This window comes from Ictalurus punctatus, chromosome 3, assembly GCF_001660625.3.
Source record: "Ictalurus punctatus breed USDA103 chromosome 3, Coco_2.0, whole genome shotgun sequence".
In the NCBI taxonomy this organism is placed as follows: domain Eukaryota; kingdom Metazoa; phylum Chordata; class Actinopteri; order Siluriformes; family Ictaluridae; genus Ictalurus; species Ictalurus punctatus.
The window spans coordinates 37,157,285-37,178,226 of record NC_030418.2 but is presented as its reverse complement, the minus strand read 5'-3'; the positions used below and the strand labels follow the sequence as shown (position 1 = coordinate 37,178,226).

The 20,942-nt window shown below is 43.8% G+C and overlaps 4 protein-coding genes across 4 annotated transcripts; all 4 read right to left on the bottom strand.

The window, feature by feature from the left end:
• Window positions 1-25: 25 nt before the first annotated feature.
• Window positions 26-2,931, bottom strand: LOC128632780 (mucin-5AC-like). Its single transcript, XM_053679984.1, has 3 exons — window positions 2,917-2,931; window positions 781-2,232; window positions 26-124 (listed from the first exon to the last, which is right to left on the bottom strand). The coding sequence occupies exons 1-3, from the start codon at window positions 2,929-2,931 to the stop codon at window positions 26-28; spliced, it is 1,566 nt and encodes a 521-aa protein (XP_053535959.1).
• Window positions 2,932-4,914: 1,983 nt separating this feature from the next.
• On the bottom strand, window positions 4,915-5,541 carry LOC128632766 (integumentary mucin C.1-like; the record flags this gene model as incomplete). Its single annotated transcript, XM_053679976.1, has 2 exons — window positions 4,915-5,171; window positions 5,277-5,541. Coding segments are annotated over 2 exons (522 nt in total), but the record flags the coding sequence as incomplete, so codon positions are not given.
• Window positions 5,542-7,058: 1,517 nt separating this feature from the next.
• Window positions 7,059-8,081, bottom strand: LOC128632765 (uncharacterized; the record flags this gene model as incomplete). The annotated part of the gene is made up of 1 exon (XM_053679973.1): window positions 7,059-8,081. A coding segment is annotated over one exon (1,023 nt), but the record flags the coding sequence as incomplete, so codon positions are not given.
• Window positions 8,082-9,776: 1,695 nt separating this feature from the next.
• LOC128632779 (salivary glue protein Sgs-3-like) lies at window positions 9,777-15,264 on the bottom strand (the record flags this gene model as incomplete). Its single annotated transcript, XM_053679983.1, has 3 exons — window positions 9,777-10,661; window positions 14,638-14,894; window positions 15,000-15,264. Coding segments are annotated over 3 exons (1,407 nt in total), but the record flags the coding sequence as incomplete, so codon positions are not given.
• Between the last annotated feature and the right edge of the window lie 5,678 nt (window positions 15,265-20,942).

The following is a 20,942-nucleotide window of genomic DNA, read 5'->3' as shown; positions in this document are numbered from 1 at the left end:
TGTTTCCTCTGTAGTTGTTGCTGTCTCACTTGTTGTGGTTGGAGCTGTAGTAGTTGTAGATGGAGTTGTTTCTACTGTCGAGGGTCCCGTGCTTGTTGTAGCCTGTGTAGTTGATACTGTGGAACTGGTAAATTCTGTTGTTGCTGCAGGCGTTAAAGTTGTAGTTGTTTCCTCTGTAGTTGTTGCTTCCTCAGTTCTAGTGGATGGAGCTAAAGTAGCTGTGGATGCAGTTGTTTCTACTGTTGTTGGTGTTGTGCTTGTTGTAGCCTGTGTAGTTGATAGTTCTGTTTGTGCTGTTGTCAGTACAGTTGTAGCTGTAGGTGTTTCCTCTGTAGTACTTGGTTCCTGGGTTGTAGTGCTTGGGGCTACAGTTGCTGTTGATGCAGTTGTTTCATATGTGGTTGCAGCCTGTGTTGTGGACACTATAGTACTGGTGAGTTCTGTTGTATGTGATGGTATACTTGTAGCTGTGGTTGTTTGCACTGTTGTTGTTTGTTCCTGAATTGTACTGGATGGAGCTGAAGTAGCTGTAGATGCACTTGTTTCTGCTGTTGAGGGTCCCGTGCTTGTTGTAGGCTGTGTAGTTGATACTGTGGAAGTGGTAAATTCTGTTGTTGCTGCAGGCGTTAAAGTTGTAGTTGTTTCCGCTGTAGTTGTTGCTTCCTCAGTTGTAGTGGATGGAGCTGAAGTAGCTGTGGATGCAGTTGTTTGTACTGTTGTTGGTCCTGTGCTTGTTGTAGCCTGTGTAGTTGATAGTTCTGTTTGTGCTGTTGTCAGTACAGTTGTAGCTGTAGTTGTTTCCTTGGTAGTAATAGGTTCCTGGGTTCTAGTGCTTGGGGCTACAGTTGCTGTTGATGCAGTTGTTTCATATGTGGTTGCAGCCTGTGTAGTTGATTGTTCTGTTGTTGGTGTTGTAGTTGATGGTATGCTTGTAGCCGTGGTTGTTTCCACTGTTGTTGTTTGTTCCTGAGTTGTAGTGGTTGAGGCTACAGTTGTTGTAGCTGCAGTTGTTTGTTCAGTTGTTGGCTGTGTGCTTGATGTAGCTTCTGTTGTGGATAGAGTGCTAGTGGTCAGTTCAGTTGTTGCTGTCAGTACTGTTGTAGTTGTAGGTTCCTGAATTGTACTGGTTGGAGCTGAAGTAGCTGTAGATGAAGTTGTTTCTACTGTCGTTGGTCCTGTGCTTGTTGTAGTCTGTGTAGTTGGTACTGTGGAAGTGGTTAATTCTGTTGTTGCTGCTGTATTTAAAGTTGTAGTTGTAGCTGTGGTTGTTTCCTCTGTAGTTGTTGCTGTCTCACTTGTTGTGGTTGGAGCTGTAGTAGTTGTAGATGGAGTTGTTTCTACTGTCGAGGGTCCCGTGCTTGTTGTAGCCTGTGTAGTTGATACTGTGGAAGTGGTAAATTCTGTTGTTGCTGCAGGCGTTAAAGTTGTAGTTGTTTCCTCTGTAGTTGTTGCTTCCTCAGTTGTAGTGGATGGAGCTGAAGTAGCTGTGGATGCAGTTGTTTCTACTGTTGTTGGTCCTGTGCTTGTTGTAGCCTGTGTAGTTGATAGTTCTGTTTGTGCTGTTGTCAGTACAGTTGTAGCTGTAGGTGTTTCCTCGGTAGTACTTGGTTCCTGGGTTGTAGTGCTTGGGGCTACAGTTGCTGTTGATGCAGTTGTTTCATATGTGGTTGCAGCCTGTGTTGCGGACACTATAGTACTGGTGAGTTCTGTTGTATGTGATGGTATACTTGTAGCTGTGGTTGTTTGCACTGTTGTTGTTTGTTCCTGAATTGTACTGGTTGGAGCTGGAGTAGTTGTAGATGTAGTTGTTTCTACTGTCGAGGGTCCCCTGATTGTTGTAGCCTGTGTAGTTGATACAGTGGAAGTGGTAAATTCTGTTGTTGCTGCAGGCGTTAAAGTTGTAGTTGTTTCCGCTGTAGTTGTTGCTTCCTCAGTTGTAGTGGATGGAGCTGAAGTAGCTGTGGATGCAGTTGTTTGTACTGTTGTTGGTCCTGTGCTTGTTGTAGCCTGTGTAGTTGATAGTTCTGTTTGTGCTGTTGTCAGTACAGTTGTAGCTGTAGTTATTTCCTCGGTAGTAATAGGTTCCTGGGTTGTAGTGCTTGAGGCTACAGTTGCTGTTGATGCAGTTGTTTCATATGTGGTTGCAGCCTGTGTAGTTGATTGTTCTGTTGTTGGTGTTGTAGCTGATGGTATGCTTGTAGCCGTGGTTGTTTCCACTGTTGTTCTTTGTTCCTGAGTTGTAGTGGTTGAGGCTACAGTTGTTGTAGCTGCAGTTGTTTGTTCAGTTGTTGGCTGTGTGCTTGATGTAGCTTCTGTTGTGGATAGAGTGCTAGTGGTCAGTTCAGTTGTTGCTGCCGGTACTGTTGTAGTTGTAGGTTCCTGAATTGTACTGGTTGGAGCTGAAGTAGCTGTGGATGCAGTTGTTTCTACTGTTGTTGGTGTTGTGCTTGTTGTAGCCTGTGTAGTTGATAGTTCTGTTTGTGCTGTTGTCAGTACAGTTGAAGCTGTAGGTGTTTCCTCGGTAGTACTTGGTTCCTGGGTTGTAGTGCTTGGGGCTACAGTTGCTGTTGATGCAGTTGTTTCATATGTGGTTGCAGCCTGTGTTGCGGACACTATAGTACTGGTGAGTTCTGTTGTATGTGATGGTACACTTGTAGCTGTGGTTGTTTGCACTGTTGTTGTTTGTTCCTGAATTGTACTGGTTGGAGCTGAAGTAGCTGTAGATGAAGTTGTTTCTACTGTCGTTGGTCCTGTGCTTGTTGTAGTCTGTGTAGTTGGTACTGTGGAAGTGGTTAATTCTGTTGTTGCTGCTGTATTTAAAGTTGTAGTTGTAGCTGTGGTTGTTTCCTCTGTAGTTGTTGCTGTCTCACTTGTTGTGGTTGGAGCTGGAGTAGTTGTAGATGTAGTTGTTTCTACTGTCGAGGGTCCCATGCTTGTTGTAGCCTGTGTAGTTGATACTGTGGAAGTGGTAAATTCTGTTGTTGCTGCAGGCGTTAAATTTGTAGTTGTTTCCTCTGTAGTTGTAGGTTCCTGAATTGTACTGGTTGGAGCTGAAGTAGCTGTAGATGAAGTTGTTTCTACTGTCGTTGGTCCTGTGCTTGTTGTAGTCTGTGTAGTTGGTACTGTGGAAGTGGTTAATTCTGTTGTTGCTGCTGTATTTAAAGTTGTAGTTGTAGCTGTGGTTGTTTCCTCTGTAGTTGTTGCTGTCTCACTTGTTGTGGTTGGAGCTGGAGTAGTTGTAGATGCACTTGTTTCTGCTGTTGAGGGTCCCGTGATTGTTGTAGCCTGTATAGTTGATTGTTCTGTTGTTGGTGTTGTAGTTGATGGTATGCTTGTAGCCGTGGTTGTTTCCACTGTTGGTGTTTGTTCCTGAGTTGTAGTGGTTGAGGCTACAGTTGTTGTAGCTGCAGTTGTTTGTTCAGTTGTTGGCTGTGTGCTTGATGTAGCTTCTGTTGTGGATAGAGTGCTAGTGGTCAGTTCAGTTGTTGCTGTCGGTACTGTTGTAGTTGTAGCTTCCTGAATTGTACTGGTTGGAGCTGAAGTAGCTGTAGATGAAGTTGTTTCTACTGTCGTTGGTCCTGTGCTTGTTGTAGTCTGTGTAGTTGGTACTGTGGAAGTGGTTAATTCTGTTGTTGCTGCTGTATTTAAAGTTGTAGTTGTAGCTGTGGTTGTTTCCTCTGTAGTTGTTGCTGTCTCACTTGTTGTGGTTGGAGCTGGAGTAGTTGTAGATGCACTTGTTTCTGCTGTTGAGGGTCCCGTGATTGTTGTAGCCTGTATAGTTGATTGTTCTGTTGTTGGTGTTGTAGTTGATGGTATGCTTGTAGCCGTGGTTGTTTCCACTGTTGTTGTTTGTTCCTGAGTTGTAGTGGTTGAGGCTACAGTTGTTGTAGCTGCAGTTGTTTGTTCAGTTGTTGGCTGTGTGCTTGATGTAGCTTCTGTTGTGGATAGAGTGCTAGTGGTCAGTTCAGTTGTTGCTGTCGGTACTGTTGTAGTTGTAGCTTCCTGAATTGTACTGGTTGGAGCTGAAGTAGCTGTAGATGAAGTTGTTTCTACTGTCGTTGGTCCTGTGCTTGTTGTAGTCTGTGTAGTTGGTACTGTGGAAGTGGTTAATTCTGTTGTTGCTGCTGTATTTAAAGTTGTAGTTGTAGCTGTGGTTGTTTCCTCTGTAGTTGTTGCTGTCTCACTTGTTGTGGTTGGAGCTGGAGTAGTTGTAGATGCACTTGTTTCTGCTGTTGAGGGTCCCGTGATTGTTGTAGCCTGTATAGTTGATTGTTCTGTTGTTGGTGTTGTAGTTGATGGTATGCTTGTAGCCGTGGTTGTTTCCACTGTTGTTGTTTGTTCCTGAGTTGTAGTGGTTGAGGCTACAGTTGTTGTAGCTGCAGTTGTTTGTTCAGTTGTTGGCTGTGTGCTTGATGTAGCTTCTGTTGTGGATAGAGTGCTAGTGGTCAGTTCAGTTGTTGCTGTCGGTACTGTTGTAGTTGTAGCTTCCTGAATTGTACTGGTTGGAGCTGAAGTAGCTGTAGATGAAGTTGTTTCTACTGTCGTTGGTCCTGTGCTTGTTGTAGTCTGTGTAGTTGGTACTGTGGAAGTGGTTAATTCTGTTGTTGCTGCTGTATTTAAAGTTGTAGTTGTAGCTGTGGTTGTTTCCTCTGTAGTTGTTGCTGTCTCACTTGTTGTGGTTGGAGCTGGAGTAGTTGTCGATGCACTTGTTTCTGCTGTTGAGGGTCCCGTGATTGTTGTAGCCTGTATAGTTGATTGTTCTGTTGTTGGTGTTGTAGTTGATGGTATGCTTGTAGCCGTGGTTGTTTCCAATGTTGTTGTTTGTTCCTGAGTTGTAGTGGTTGAGGCTACAGTTGTTGTAGCTGCAGTTGTTTGTTCAGTTGTTGGCTGTGTGCTTGATGTAGCTTCTGTTGTGGATAGAGTGCTAGTGGTCAGTTCAGTTGTTGCTGTCGTTACTGTTGTAGTTGTAGCTTCCTGAATTGTACTGGTTGGAGCTGAAGTAGCTGTAGATGAAGTTGTTTCTACTGTCGTTGGTCCTGTGCTTGTTGTAGTCTGTGTAGTTGGTACTGTGGAAGTGGTTAATTCTGTTGTTGCTGCTGTATTTAAAGTTGTAGTTGTAGCTGTGGTTGTTTCCTCTGTAGTTGTTGCTGTCTCACTTGTTGTGGTTGGAGCTGGAGTAGTTGTAGATGCACTTGTTTCTGCTGTTGAGGGTCCCGTGATTGTTGTAGCCTGTATAGTTGATTGTTCTGTTGTTGGTGTTGTAGTTGATGGTATGCTTGTAGCCGTGGTTGTTTCCACTGTTGTTGTTTGTTCCTGAGTTGTAGTGGTTGAGGCTACAGTTGTTGTAGCTGCAGTTGTTTGTTCAGTTGTTGGCTGTGTGCTTGATGTAGCTTCTGTTGTGGATAGAGTGCTAGTGGTCAGTTCAGTTGTTGCTGTCGTTACTGTTGTAGTTGTAGCTTCCTGAATTGTACTGGTTGGAGCTGAAGTAGCTGTAGATGAAGTTGTTTCTACTGTCGTTGGTCCTGTGCTTGTTGTAGTCTGTGTAGTTGGTACTGTGGAAGTGGTTAATTCTGTTGTTGCTGCTGTATTTAAAGTTGTAGTTGTAGCTGTGGTTGTTTCCTCTGTAGTTGTTGCTGTCTCACTTGTTGTGGTTGCAGCTGGAGTAGTTGTAGATGCACTTGTTTCTGCTGTTGAGGGTCCCGTGATTGTTGTAGCCTGTATAGTTGATTGTTCTGTTGTTGGTGTTGTAGTTGATGGTATGCTTGTAGCCGTGGTTGTTTCCACTGTTGTTGTTTGTTCCTGAGTTGTAGTGGTGGAGGCTACAGTTGTTGTAGCTGCAGTTGTTTGTTCAGTTGTTGGCTGTGTGCTTGATGTAGCTTCTGTTGTGGATAGAGTGCTAGTGGTCAGTTCAGTTGTTGCTGTCGTTACTGTTGTAGTTGTAGCTTCCTGAATTGTACTGGTTGGAGCTGAAGTAGCTGTAGATGAAGTTGTTTCTACTGTCGTTGGTCCTGTGCTTGTTGTAGTCTGTGTAGTTGGTACTGTGGAAGTGGTTAATTCTGTTGTTGCTGCTGTATTTAAAGTTGTAGTTGTAGCTGTGGTTGTTTCCTCTGTAGTTGTTGCTGTCTCACTTGTTGTGGTTGGAGCTGGAGTAGTTGTAGATGCACTTGTTTCTGCTGTTGAGGGTCCCGTGATTGTTGTAGCCTGTATAGTTGATTGTTCTGTTGTTGGTGTTGTAGTTGATGGTATGCTTGTAGCCGTGGTTGTTTCCACTGTTGTTGTTTGTTCCTGAGTTGTAGTGGTTGAGGCTACAGTTGTTGTTAGCTGCAGTTGTTTGTTCAGTTGTTGGCTGTGTGCTTGATGTAGCTTCTGTTGTGGATAGAGTGCTAGTGGTCAGTTCAGTTGTTGCTGTCGGTACTGTTGTAGTTGTAGCTTCCTGAATTGTACTGGTTGGAGCTGAAGTAGCTGTAGATGAAGTTGTTTCTACTGTCGTTGGTCCTGTGCTTGTTGTAGTCTGTGTAGTTGGTACTGTGGAAGTGGTTAATTCTGTTGTTGCTGCTGTATTTAAAGTTGTAGTTGTAGCTGTGGTTGTTTCCTCTGTAGTTGTTGCTGTCTCACTTGTTGTGGTTGGCAGCTGGAGTAGTTGTAGATGCACTTGTTTCTGCTGTTGAGGGTCCCGTGATTGTTGTAGCCTGTATAGTTGATTGTTCTGTTGTTGGTGTTGTAGTTGATGGTATGCTTGTAGCCGTGGTTGTTTCCACTGTTGTTGTTTGTTCCTGAGTTGTAGTGGTTGAGGCTACAGTTGTTGTAGCTGCAGTTGTTTGTTCAGTTGTTGGCTGTGTGCTTGATGTAGCTTCTGTTGTGGATAGAGTGCTAGTGGTCAGTTCAGTTGTTGCTGTCGGTACTGTTGTAGTTGTAGCTTCCTGAATTGTACTGGTTGGAGCTGAAGTAGCTGTAGATGAAGTTGTTTCTACTGTCGTTGGTCCTGTGCTTGTTGTAGTCTGTGTAGTTGGTACTGTGGAAGTGGTTAATTCTGTTGTTGCTGCTGTATTTAAAGTTGTAGTTGTAGCTGTGGTTGTTTCCTCTGTAGTTGTTGCTGTCTCACTTGTTGTGGTTGGAGCTGGAGTAGTTGTAGATGCACTTGTTTCTGCTGTTGAGGGTCCCGTGATTGTTGTAGCCTGTATAGTTGATTGTTCTGTTGTTGGTGTTGTAGTTGATGGTATGCTTGTAGCCGTGGTTGTTTCCACTGTTGTTGTTTGTTCCTGAGTTGTAGTGGTTGAGGCTACAGTTGTTGTAGCTGCAGTTGTTTGTTCAGTTGTTGGCTGTGTGCTTGATGTAGCTTCTGTTGTGGATAGAGTGCTAGTGGTCAGTTCAGTTGTTGCTGTCGTTACTGTTGTAGTTGTAGCTTCCTGAATTGTACTGGTTGGAGCTGAAGTAGCTGTAGATGAAGTTGTTTCTACTGTCGTTGGTCCTGTGCTTGTTGTAGTCTGTGTAGTTGGTACTGTGGAAGTGGTTAATTCTGTTGTTGCTGCTGTATTTAAAGTTGTAGTTGTAGCTGTGGTTGTTTCCTCTGTAGTTGTTGCTGTCTCACTTGTTGTGGTTGGAGCTGGAGTAGTTGTAGATGCACTTGTTTCTGCTGTTGAGGGTCCCGTGATTGTTGTAGCCTGTATAGTTGATTGTTCTGTTGTTGGTGTTGTAGTTGATGGTATGCTTGTAGCCGTGGTTGTTTCCACTGTTGTTGTTTGTTCCTGAGTTGTAGTGGTTGAGGCTACAGTTGTTGTAGCTGCAGTTGTTTGTTCAGTTGTTGGCTGTGTGCTTGATGTAGCTTCTGTTGTGGATAGAGTGCTAGTGGTCAGTTCAGTTGTTGCTGTCGGTACTGTTGTAGTTGTAGCTTCCTGAATTGTACTGGTTGGAGCTGAAGTAGCTGTAGATGAAGTTGTTTCTACTGTCGTTGGTCCTGTGCTTGTTGTAGTCTGTGTAGTTGGTACTGTGGAAGTGGTTAATTCTGTTGTTGCTGCTGTATTTAAAGTTGTAGTTGTAGCTGTGGTTGTTTCCTCTGTAGTTGTTGCTGTCTCACTTGTTGTGGTTGGAGCTGGAGTAGTTGTAGATGCACTTGTTTCTGCTGTTGAGGGTCCCGTGATTGTTGTAGCCTGTATAGTTGATTGTTCTGTTGTTGGTGTTGTAGTTGATGGTATGCTTGTAGCCGTGGTTGTTTCCACTGTTGTTGTTTGTTCCTGAGTTGTAGTGGTGGAGGCTACAGTTGTTGTAGCTGCAGTTGTTTGTTCAGTTGTTGGCTGTGTGCTTGATGTAGCTTCTGTTGTGGATAGAGTGCTAGTGGTCAGTTCAGTTGTTGCTGTCGTTACTGTTGTAGTTGTAGCTTCCTGAATTGTACTGGTTGGAGCTGAAGTAGCTGTAGATGAAGTTGTTTCTACTGTCGTTGGTCCTGTGCTTGTTGTAGTCTGTGTAGTTGGTACTGTGGAAGTGGTTAATTCTGTTGTTGCTGCTGTATTTAAAGTTGTAGTTGTAGCTGTGGTTGTTTCCTCTGTAGTTGTTGCTGTCTCACTTGTTGTGGTTGGAGCTGGAGTAGTTGTAGATGCACTTGTTTCTGCTGTTGAGGGTCCCGTGATTGTTGTAGCCTGTATAGTTGATTGTTCTGTTGTTGGTGTTGTAGTTGATGGTATGCTTGTAGCCGTGGTTGTTTCCACTGTTGTTGTTTGTTCCTGAGTTGTAGTGGTTGAGGCTACAGTTGTTGTAGCTGCAGTTGTTTGTTCAGTTGTTGGCTGTGTGCTTGATGTAGCTTCTGTTGTGGATAGAGTGCTAGTGGTCAGTTCAGTTGTTGCTGTCGTTACTGTTGTAGTTGTAGCTTCCTGAATTGTACTGGTTGGAGCTGAAGTAGCTGTAGATGAAGTTGTTTCTACTGTCGTTGGTCCTGTGCTTGTTGTAGTCTGTGTAGTTGGTACTGTGGAAGTGGTTAATTCTGTTGTTGCTGCTGTATTTAAAGTTGTAGTTGTAGCTGTGGTTGTTTCCTCTGTAGTTGTTGCTGTCTCACTTGTTGTGGTTGGAGCTGGAGTAGTTGTAGATGCACTTGTTTCTGCTGTTGAGGGTCCCGTGATTGTTGTAGCCTGTATAGTTGATTGTTCTGTTGTTGGTGTTGTAGTTGATGGTATGCTTGTAGCCGTGGTTGTTTCCACTGTTGTTGTTTGTTCCTGAGTTGTAGTGGTTGAGGCTACAGTTGTTGTAGCTGCAGTTGTTTGTTCAGTTGTTGGCTGTGTGCTTGATGTAGCTTCTGTTGTGGATAGAGTGCTAGTGGTCAGTTCAGTTGTTGCTGTCGTTACTGTTGTAGTTGTAGCTTCCTGAATTGTACTGGTTGGAGCTGAAGTAGCTGTAGATGAAGTTGTTTCTACTGTCGTTGGTCCTGTGCTTGTTGTAGTCTGTGTAGTTGGTACTGTGGAAGTGGTTAATTCTGTTGTTGCTGCTGTATTTAAAGTTGTAGTTGTAGCTGTGGTTGTTTCCTCTGTAGTTGTTGCTGTCTCACTTGTTGTGGTTGGAGCTGGAGTAGTTGTAGATGCACTTGTTTCTGCTGTTGAGGGTCCCGTGATTGTTGTAGCCTGTATAGTTGATTGTTCTGTTGTTGGTGTTGTAGTTGATGGTATGCTTGTAGCCGTGGTTGTTTCCACTGTTGTTGTTTGTTCCTGAGTTGTAGTGGTTGAGGCTACAGTTGTTGTAGCTGCAGTTGTTTGTTCAGTTGTTGGCTGTGTGCTTGATGTAGCTTCTGTTGTGGATAGAGTGCTAGTGGTCAGTTCAGTTGTTGCTGTCGTTACTGTTGTAGTTGTAGCTTCCTGAATTGTACTGGTTGGAGCTGAAGTAGCTGTAGATGAAGTTGTTTCTACTGTCGTTGGTCCTGTGCTTGTTGTAGTCTGTGTAGTTGGTACTGTGGAAGTGGTTAATTCTGTTGTTGCTGCTGTATTTAAAGTTGTAGTTGTAGCTGTGGTTGTTTCCTCTGTAGTTGTTGCTGTCTCACTTGTTGTGGTTGGAGCTGGAGTAGTTGTAGATGCACTTGTTTCTGCTGTTGAGGGTCCCGTGATTGTTGTAGCCTGTATAGTTGATTGTTCTGTTGTTGGTGTTGTAGTTGATGGTATGCTTGTAGCCGTGGTTGTTTCCACTGTTGTTGTTTGTTCCTGAGTTGTAGTGGTTGAGGCTACAGTTGTTGTAGCTGCAGTTGTTTGTTCAGTTGTTGGCTGTGTGCTTGATGTAGCTTCTGTTGTGGATAGAGTGCTAGTGGTCAGTTCAGTTGTTGCTGTCGTTACTGTTGTAGTTGTAGCTTCCTGAATTGTACTGGTTGGAGCTGAAGTAGCTGTAGATGAAGTTGTTTCTACTGTCGTTGGTCCTGTGCTTGTTGTAGTCTGTGTAGTTGGTACTGTGGAAGTGGTTAATTCTGTTGTTGCTGCTGTATTTAAAGTTGTAGTTGTAGCTGTGGTTGTTTCCTCTGTAGTTGTTGCTGTCTCACTTGTTGTGGTTGGAGCTGGAGTAGTTGTAGATGCACTTGTTTCTGCTGTTGAGGGTCCCGTGATTGTTGTAGCCTGTATAGTTGATTGTTCTGTTGTTGGTGTTGTAGTTGATGGTATGCTTGTAGCCGTGGTTGTTTCCACTGTTGTTGTTTGTTCCTGAGTTGTAGTGGTTGAGGCTACAGTTGTTGTAGCTGCAGTTGTTTGTTCAGTTGTTGGCTGTGTGCTTGATGTAGCTTCTGTTGTGGATAGAGTGCTAGTGGTCAGTTCAGTTGTTGCTGTCGTTACTGTTGTAGTTGTAGGTTCCTGAATTGTACTGGTTGGAGCTGAAGTAGCTGTAGATGAAGTTGTTTCTACTGTCGTTGGTCCTGTGCTTGTTGTAGTCTGTGTAGTTGGTACTGTGGAAGTGGTTAATTCTGTTGTTGCTGCTGTATTTAAAGTTGTAGTTGTAGCTGTGGTTGTTTCCTCTGTAGTTGTTGCTGTCTCACTTGTTGTGGTTGGAGCTGGAGTAGTTGTAGATGCACTTGTTTCTGCTGTTGAGGGTCCCGTGATTGTTGTAGCCTGTATAGTTGATTGTTCTGTTGTTGGTGTTGTAGTTGATGGTATGCTTGTAGCCGTGGTTGTTTCCACTGTTGTTGTTTGTTCCTGAGTTGTAGTGGTTGAGGCTACAGTTGTTGTAGCTGCAGTTGTTTGTTCAGTTGTTGGCTGTGTGCTTGATGTAGCTTCTGTTGTGGATAGAGTGCTAGTGGTCAGTTCAGTTGTTGCTGTCGTTACTGTTGTAGTTGTAGCTTCCTGAATTGTACTGGTTGGAGCTGAAGTAGCTGTAGATGAAGTTGTTTCTACTGTCGTTGGTCCTGTGCTTGTTGTAGTCTGTGTAGTTGGTACTGTGGAAGTGGTTAATTCTGTTGTTGCTGCTGTATTTAAAGTTGTAGTTGTAGCTGTGGTTGTTTCCTCTGTAGTTGTTGCTGTCTCACTTGTTGTGGTTGGAGCTGGAGTAGTTGTAGATGCACTTGTTTCTGCTGTTGAGGGTCCCGTGATTGTTGTAGCCTGTATAGTTGATTGTTCTGTTGTTGGTGTTGTAGTTGATGGTATGCTTGTAGCCGTGGTTGTTTCCACTGTTGTTGTTTGTTCCTGAGTTGTAGTGGTTGAGGCTACAGTTGTTGTAGCTGCAGTTGTTTGTTCAGTTGTTGGCTGTGTGCTTGATGTAGCTTCTGTTGTGGATAGAGTGCTAGTGGTCAGTTCAGTTGTTGCTGTCGTTACTGTTGTAGTTGTAGGTTCCTGAATTGTACTGGTTGGAGCTGAAGTAGCTGTAGATGAAGTTGTTTCTACTGTCGTTGGTCCTGTGCTTGTTGTAGTCTGTGTAGTTGGTACTGTGGAAGTGGTTAATTCTGTTGTTGCTGCTGTATTTAAAGTTGTAGTTGTAGCTGTGGTTGTTTCCTCTGTAGTTGTTGCTGTCTCACTTGTTGTGGTTGGAGCTGGAGTAGTTGTAGATGCACTTGTTTCTGCTGTTGAGGGTCCCGTGATTGTTGTAGCCTGTATAGTTGATTGTTCTGTTGTTGGTGTTGTAGTTGATGGTATGCTTGTAGCCGTGGTTGTTTCCACTGTTGTTGTTTGTTCCTGAGTTGTAGTGGTTGAGGCTACAGTTGTTGTAGCTGCAGTTGTTTGTTCAGTTGTTGGCTGTGTGCTTGATGTAGCTTCTGTTGTGGATAGAGTGCTAGTGGTCAGTTCAGTTGTTGCTGTCGTTACTGTTGTAGTTGTAGCTTCCTGAATTGTACTGGTTGGAGCTGAAGTAGCTGTAGATGAAGTTGTTTCTACTGTCGTTGGTCCTGTGCTTGTTGTAGTCTGTGTAGTTGGTACTGTGGAAGTGGTTAATTCTGTTGTTGCTGCTGTATTTAAAGTTGTAGTTGTAGCTGTGGTTGTTTCCTCTGTAGTTGTTGCTGTCTCACTTGTTGTGGTTGGAGCTGGAGTAGTTGTAGATGCACTTGTTTCTGCTGTTGAGGGTCCCGTGATTGTTGTAGCCTGTATAGTTGATTGTTCTGTTGTTGGTGTTGTAGTTGATGGTATGCTTGTAGCCGTGGTTGTTTCCACTGTTGTTGTTTGTTCCTGAGTTGTAGTGGTGGAGGCTACAGTTGTTGTAGCTGCAGTTGTTTGTTCAGTTGTTGGCTGTGTGCTTGATGTAGCTTCTGTTGTGGATAGAGTGCTAGTGGTCAGTTCAGTTGTTGCTGTCGTTACTGTTGTAGTTGTAGGCTTCCTGAATTGTACTGGTTGGAGCTGAAGTAGCTGTAGATGAAGTTGTTTCTACTGTCGTTGGTCCTGTGCTTGTTGTAGTCTGTGTAGTTGGTACTGTGGAAGTGGTTAATTCTGTTGTTGCTGCTGTATTTAAAGTTGTAGTTGTAGCTGTGGTTGTTTCCTCTGTAGTTGTTGCTGTCTCACTTGTTGTGGTTGGAGCTGGAGTAGTTGTAGATGCACTTGTTTCTGCTGTTGAGGGTCCCGTGATTGTTGTAGCCTGTATAGTTGATTGTTCTGTTGTTGGTGTTGTAGTTGATGGTATGCTTGTAGCCGTGGTTGTTTCCACTGTTGTTGTTTGTTCCTGAGTTGTAGTGGTTGAGGCTACAGTTGTTGTAGCTGCAGTTGTTTGTTCAGTTGTTGGCTGTGTGCTTGATGTAGCTTCTGTTGTGGATAGAGTGCTAGTGGTCAGTTCAGTTGTTGCTGTCGTTACTGTTGTAGTTGTAGCTTCCTGAATTGTACTGGTTGGAGCTGAAGTAGCTGTAGATGAAGTTGTTTCTACTGTCGTTGGTCCTGTGCTTGTTGTAGTCTGTGTAGTTGGTACTGTGGAAGTGGTTAATTCTGTTGTTGCTGCTGTATTTAAAGTTGTAGTTGTAGCTGTGGTTGTTTCCTCTGTAGTTGTTGCTGTCTCACTTGTTGTGGTTGGAGCTGGAGTAGTTGTAGATGCACTTGTTTCTGCTGTTGAGGGTCCCGTGATTGTTGTAGCCTGTATAGTTGATTGTTCTGTTGTTGGTGTTGTAGTTGATGGTATGCTTGTAGCCGTGGTTGTTTCCACTGTTGTTGTTTGTTCCTGAGTTGTAGTGGTGGAGGCTACAGTTGTTGTAGCTGCAGTTGTTTGTTCAGTTGTTGGCTGTGTGCTTGATGTAGCTTCTGTTGTGGATAGAGTGCTAGTGGTCAGTTCAGTTGTTGCTGTCGTTACTGTTGTAGTTGTAGGTTCCTGAATTGTACTGGTTGGAGCTGAAGTAGCTGTAGATGAAGTTGTTTCTACTGTCGTTGGTCCTGTGCTTGTTGTAGTCTGTGTAGTTGGTACTGTGGAAGTGGTTAATTCTGTTGTTGCTGCTGTATTTAAAGTTGTAGTTGTAGCTGTGGTTGTTTCCTCTGTAGTTGTTGCTGTCTCACTTGTTGTGGTTGGAGCTGGAGTAGTTGTAGATGCACTTGTTTCTGCTGTTGAGGGTCCCGTGATTGTTGTAGCCTGTATAGTTGATTGTTCTGTTGTTGGTGTTGTAGTTGATGGTATGCTTGTAGCCGTGGTTGTTTCCACTGTTGTTGTTTGTTCCTGAGTTGTAGTGGTTGAGGCTACAGTTGTTGTAGCTGCAGTTGTTTGTTCAGTTGTTGGCTGTGTGCTTGATGTAGCTTCTGTTGTGGATAGAGTGCTAGTGGTCAGTTCAGTTGTTGCTGTCGTTACTGTTGTAGTTGTAGCTTCCTGAATTGTACTGGTTGGAGCTGAAGTAGCTGTAGATGAAGTTGTTTCTACTGTCGTTGGTCCTGTGTTTGTTGTAGTCTGTGTAGTTGGTACTGTGGAAGTGGTTAATTCTGTTGTTGCTGCTGTATTTAAAGTTGTAGTTGTAGCTGTGGTTGTTTCCTCTGTAGTTGTTGCTGTCTCACTTGTTGTGCTTGGAGCTGGAGTAGTTGTAGATGCACTTGTTTCTGCTGTTGAGGGTCCCGTGATTGTTGTAGCCTGTATAGTTGATTGTTCTGTTGTTGGTGTTGTAGTTGATGGTATGCTTGTAGCCGTGGTTGTTTCCACTGTTGTTGTTTGTTCCTGAGTTGTAGTGGTGGAGGCTACAGTTGTTGTAGCTGCAGTTGTTTGTTCAGTTGTTGGCTGTGTGCTTGATGTAGCTTCTGTTGTGGATAGAGTGCTAGTGGTCAGTTCAGTTGTTGCTGTCGTTACTGTTGTAGTTGTAGCTTCCTGAATTGTACTGGTTGGAGCTGAAGTAGCTGTAGATGAAGTTGTTTCTACTGTCGTTGGTCCTGTGCTTGTTGTAGTCTGTGTAGTTGGTACTGTGGAAGTGGTTAATTCTGTTGTTGCTGCTGTATTTAAAGTTGTAGTTGTAGCTGTGGTTGTTTCCTCTGTAGTTGTTGCTGTCTCACTTGTTGTGGTTGGAGCTGGAGTAGTTGTAGATGCACTTGTTTCTGCTGTTGAGGGTCCCGTGATTGTTGTAGCCTGTATAGTTGATTGTTCTGTTGTTGGTGTTGTAGTTGATGGTATGCTTGTAGCCGTGGTTGTTTCCACTGTTGTTGTTTGTTCCTGAGTTGTAGTGGTGGAGGCTACAGTTGTTGTAGCTGCAGTTGTTTGTTCAGTTGTTGGCTGTGTGCTTGATGTAGCTTCTGTTGTGGATAGAGTGCTAGTGGTCAGTTCAGTTGTTGCTGTCGTTACTGTTGTAGTTGTAGGTTCCTGAATTGTACTGGTTGGAGCTGAAGTAGCTGTAGATGAAGTTGTTTCTACTGTCGTTGGTCCTGTGCTTGTTGTAGTCTGTGTAGTTGGTACTGTGGAAGTGGTTAATTCTGTTGTTGCTGCTGTATTTAAAGTTGTAGTTGTAGCTGTGGTTGTTTCCTCTGTAGTTGTTGCTGTCTCACTTGTTGTGGTTGGAGCTGGAGTAGTTGTAGATGCACTTGTTTCTGCTGTTGAGGGTCCCGTGATTGTTGTAGCCTGTATAGTTGATTGTTCTGTTGTTGGTGTTGTAGTTGATGGTATGCTTGTAGCCGTGGTTGTTTCCACTGTTGTTGTTTGTTCCTGAGTTGTAGTGGTTGAGGCTACAGTTGTTGTAGCTGCAGTTGTTTGTTCAGTTGTTGGCTGTGTGCTTGATGTAGCTTCTGTTGTGGATAGAGTGCTAGTGGTCAGTTCAGTTGTTGCTGTCGTTACTGTTGTAGTTGTAGGTTCCTGAATTGTACTGGTTGGAGCTGAAGTAGCTGTAGATGAAGTTGTTTCTACTGTCGTTGGTCCTGTGCTTGTTGTAGTCTGTGTAGTTGGTACTGTGGAAGTGGTTAATTCTGTTGTTGCTGCTGTATTTAAAGTTGTAGTTGTAGCTGTGGTTGTTTCCTCTGTAGTTGTTGCTGTCTCACTTGTTGTGCTTGGAGCTGGAGTAGTTGTAGATGCACTTGTTTCTGCTGTTGAGGGTCCCGTGATTGTTGTAGCCTGTATAGTTGATTGTTCTGTTGTTGGTGTTGTAGTTGATGGTATGCTTGTAGCCGTGGTTGTTTCCACTGTTGTTGTTTGTTCCTGAGTTGTAGTGGTTGAGGCTACAGTTGTTGTAGCTGCAGTTGTTTGTTCAGTTGTTGGCTGTGTGCTTGATGTAGCTTCTGTTGTGGATAGAGTGCTAGTGGTCAGTTCAGTTGTTGCTGTCGTTACTGTTGTAGTTGTAGGTTCCTGAATTGTACTGGTTGGAGCTGAAGTAGCTGTAGATGAAGTTGTTTCTACTGTCGTTGGTCCTGTGCTTGTTGTAGTCTGTGTAGTTGGTACTGTGGAAGTGGTTAATTCTGTTGTTGCTGCTGTATTTAAAGTTGTAGTTGTAGCTGTGGTTGTTTCCTCTGTAGTTGTTGCTGTCTCACTTGTTGTGCTTGGAGCTGGAGTAGTTGTAGATGCACTTGTTTCTGCTGTTGAGGGTCCCGTGATTGTTGTAGCCTGTATAGTTGATTGTTCTGTTGTTGGTGTTGTAGTTGATGGTATGCTTGTAGCCGTGGTTGTTTCCACTGTTGTTGTTTGTTCCTGAGTTGTAGTGGTTGAGGCTACAGTTGTTGTAGCTGCAGTTGTTTGTTCAGTTGTTGGCTGTGTGCTTGATGTAGCTTCTGTTGTGGATAGAGTGCTAGTGGTCAGTTCAGTTGTTGCTGTCGTTACTGTTGTAGTTGTAGGCTTCCTGAATTGTACTGGTTGGAGCTGAAGTAGCTGTAGATGAAGTTGTTTCTACTGTCGTTGGTCCTGTGCTTGTTGTAGTCTGTGTAGTTGGTACTGTGGAAGTGGTTAATTCTGTTGTTGCTGCTGTATTTAAAGTTGTAGTTGTAGCTGTGGTTGTTTCCTCTGTAGTTGTTGCTGTCTCACTTGTTGTGGTTGGAGCTGGAGTAGTTGTAGATGCACTTGTTTCTGCTGTTGAGGGTCCCGTGATTGTTGTAGCCTGTATAGTTGATTGTTCTGTTGTTGGTGTTGTAGTTGATGGTATGCTTGTAGCCGTGGTTGTTTCCACTGTTGTTGTTTGTTCCTGAGTTGTAGTGGTTGAGGCTACAGTTGTTGTAGCTGCAGTTGTTTGTTCAGTTGTTGGCTGTGTGCTTGATGTAGCTTCTGTTGTGGATAGAGTGCTAGTGGTCAGTTCAGTTGTTGCTGTCGTTACTGTTGTAGTTGTAGGTTCCTGAATTGTACTGGTTGGAGCTGAAGTAGCTGTAGATGAAGTTGTTTCTACTGTCGTTGGTCCTGTGCTTGTTGTAGTCTGTGTAGTTGGTACTGTGGAAGTGGTTAATTCTGTTGTTGCTGCTGTATTTAAAGTTGTAGTTGTAGCTGTGGTTGTTTCCTCTGTAGTTGTTGCTGTCTCACTTGTTGTGCTTGGAGCTGGAGTAGTTGTAGATGCACTTGTTTCTGCTGTTGAGGGTCCCGTGATTGTTGTAGCCTGTATAGTTGATTGTTCTGTTGTTGGTGTTGTAGTTGATGGTATGCTTGTAGCCGTGGTTGTTTCCACTGTTGTTGTTTGTTCCTGAGTTGTAGTGGTTGAGGCTACAGTTGTTGTAGCTGCAGTTGTTTGTTCAGTTGTTGGCTGTGTGCTTGATGTAGCTTCTGTTGTGGATAGAGTGCTAGTGGTCAGTTCAGTTGTTGCTGTCGTTACTGTTGTAGTTGTAGGCTTCCTGAATTGTACTGGTTGGAGCTGAAGTAGCTGTAGATGAAGTTGTTTCTACTGTCGTTGGTCCTGTGCTTGTTGTAGTCTGTGTAGTTGGTACTGTGGAAGTGGTTAATTCTGTTGTTGCTGCTGTATTTAAAGTTGTAGTTGTAGCTGTGGTTGTTTCCTCTGTAGTTGTTGCTGTCTCACTTGTTGTGGTTGGAGCTGGAGTAGTTGTAGATGCACTTGTTTCTGCTGTTGAGGGTCCCGTGATTGTTGTAGCCTGTATAGTTGATTGTTCTGTTGTTGGTGTTGTAGTTGATGGTATGCTTGTAGCCGTGGTTGTTTCCACTGTTGTTGTTTGTTCCTGAGTTGTAGTGGTTGAGGCTACAGTTGTTGTAGCTGCAGTTGTTTGTTCAGTTGTTGGCTGTGTGCTTGATGTAGCTTCTGTTGTGGATAGAGTGCTAGTGGTCAGTTCAGTTGTTGCTGTCGTTACTGTTGTAGTTGTAGGCTTCCTGAATTGTACTGGTTGGAGCTGAAGTAGCTGTAGATGAAGTTGTTTCTACTGTCGTTGGTCCTGTGCTTGTTGTAGTCTGTGTAGTTGGTACTGTGGAAGTGGTTAATTCTGTTGTTGCTGCTGTATTTAAAGTTGTAGTTGTAGCTGTGGTTGTTTCCTCTGTAGTTGTTGCTGTCTCACTTGTTGTGCTTGGAGCTGGAGTAGTTGTAGATGCACTTGTTTCTGCTGTTGAGGGTCCCGTGATTGTTGTAGCCTGTATAGTTGATTGTTCTGTTGTTGGTGTTGTAGTTGATGGTATGCTTGTAGCCGTGGTTGTTTCCACTGTTGTTGTTTGTTCCTGAGTTGTAGTGGTTGAGGCTACAGTTGTTGTAGCTGCAGTTGTTTGTTCAGTTGTTGGCTGTGTGCTTGATGTAGCTTCTGTTGTGGATAGAGTGCTAGTGGTCAGTTCAGTTGTTGCTGTCGTTACTGTTGTAGTTGTAGGTTCCTGAATTGTACTGGTTGGAGCTGAAGTAGCTGTAGATGAAGTTGTTTCTACTGTCGTTGGTCCTGTGCTTGTTGTAGTCTGTGTAGTTGGTACTGTGGAAGTGGTTAATTCTGTTGTTGCTGCTGTATTTAAAGTTGTAGTTGTAGCTGTGGTTGTTTCCTCTGTAGTTGTTGCTGTCTCACTTGTTGTGCTTGGAGCTGGAGTAGTTGTCGATGCACTTGTTTCTGCTGTTGAGGGTCCCGTGATTGTTGTAGCCTGTATAGTTGATTGTTCTGTTGTTGGTGTTGTAGTTGATGGTATGCTTGTAGCCGTGGTTGTTTCCACTGTTGTTGTTTGTTCCTGAGTTGTAGTGGTTGAGGCTACAGTTGTTGTAGCTGCAGTTGTTTGATCAGTTGTTGGCTGTGTGCTTGATGTAGCTTCTGTTGTGGATAGAGTGCTAGTGGTCAGTTCAGTTGTTGCTGTCGTTACTGTTGTAGTTGTAGCTTCCTGAATTGTACTGGTTGGAGCTGAAGTAGCTGTTGATGAAGTTGTTTCTACTGTCGTTGGTCCTGTGTTTGTTGTAGTCTGTGTAGTTGGTACTGTGGAAGTGGTTAATTCTGTTGTTGCTGCTGTATTTAAAGTTGTAGTTGTAGCTGTGGTTGTTTCCTCTGTAGTTGTTGCTGTCTCACTTGTTGTGGTTGCAGCTGGAGTAGTTGTAGATGCACTTGTTTCTGCTGTTGAGGGTCCCGTGATTGTTGTAGCCTGTATAGTTGATTGTTCTGTTGTTGGTGTTGTAGTTGATGGTATGCTTGTAGCCGTGGTTGTTTCCACTGTTGTTGTTTGTTCCTGAGTTGTAGTGGTTGAGGCTACAGTTGTTGTAGCTGCAGTTGTTTGTTCAGTTGTTGGCTGTGTGCTTGATGTAGCTTCTGTTGTGGATAGAGTGCTAGTGGTCAGTTCAGTTGTTGCTGTCGTTACTGTTGTAGTTGTAGGTTCCTGAATTGTACTGGTTGGAGCTGAAGTAGCTGTAGATGAAGTTGTTTCTACTGTCGTTGGTCCTGTGCTTGTTGTAGTCTGTGTAGTCGGTACTGTGGAAGTGGTTAATTCTGTTGTTGCTGCTGTATTTAAAGTTGTAGTTGTAGCTGTGGTTGTTTCCTCTGTAGTTGTTGCTGTCTCACTTGTTGTGCTTGGAGCTGGAGTAGTTGTAGATGCACTTGTTTCTGCTGTTGAGGGTCCCGTGATTGTTGTAGCCTGTATAGTTGATTGTTCTGTTGTTGGTGTTGTAGTTGATGGTATGCTTGTAGCCGTGGTTGTTTCCACTGTTGTTGTTTGTTCCTGAGTTGTAGTGGTTGAGGCTACAGTTGTTGTTGCTGCAGTTGTTTGTTCAGTTGTTGGCTGTGTGCTTGATGTAGCTTCTGTTGTGGATAGAGTGCTAGTGGTCAGTTCAGTTGTTGCTGTCGGTACTGTTGTAGTTGTAGCTTCCTGAATTGTACTGGTTGGAGCTGAAGTAGCTGTAGATGAAGTTGTTTCTACTGTCGTTGGTCCTGTGCTTGTTGTAGTCTGTGTAGTTGGTACTGTGGAAGTGGTTAATTCTGTTGTTGCTGCTGTATTTAAAGTTGTAGTTGTAGCTGTGGTTGTTTCCTCTGTAGTTGTTGCTGTCTCACTTGTTGTGGTTGGAGCTGGAGTAGTTGTAGATGCACTTGTTTCTGCTGTTGAGGGTCCCGTGATTGTTGTAGCCTGTATAGTTGATTGTTCTGTTGTTGGTGTTGTAGTTGATGGTATGCTTGTAGCCGTGGTTGTTTCCACTGTTGTTGTTTGTTCCTGAGTTGTAGTGGTGGAGGCTACAGTTGTTGTAGCTGCAGTTGTTTGTTCAGTTGTTGGCTGTGTGCTTGATGTAGCTTCTGTTGTGGATAGAGTGCTAGTGGTCAGTTCAGTTGTTGCTGTCGTTACTGTTGTAGTTGTAGGTTCCTGAATTGTACTGGTTGGAGCTGAAGTAGCTGTAGATGAAGTTGTTTCTACTGTCGTTGGTCCTGTGCTTGTTGTAGTCTGTGTAGTTGGTACTGTGGAAGTGGTTAATTCTGTTGTTGCTGCTGTATTTAAAGTTGTAGTTGTAGCTGTGGTTGTTTCCTCTGTAGTTGTTGCTGTCTCACTTGTTGTGCTTGGAGCTGGAGTAGTTGTAGATGCACTTGTTTCTGCTGTTGAGGGTCCCGTGATTGTTGTAGCCTGTATAGTTGATTGTTCTGTTGTTGGTGTTGTAGTTGATGGTATGCTTGTAGCCGTGGTTGTTTCCACTGTTGTTGTTTGTTCCTGAGTTGTAGTGGTTGAGGCTACAGTTGTTGTAGCTGCAGTTGTTTGTTCAGTTGTTGGCTGTGTGCTTG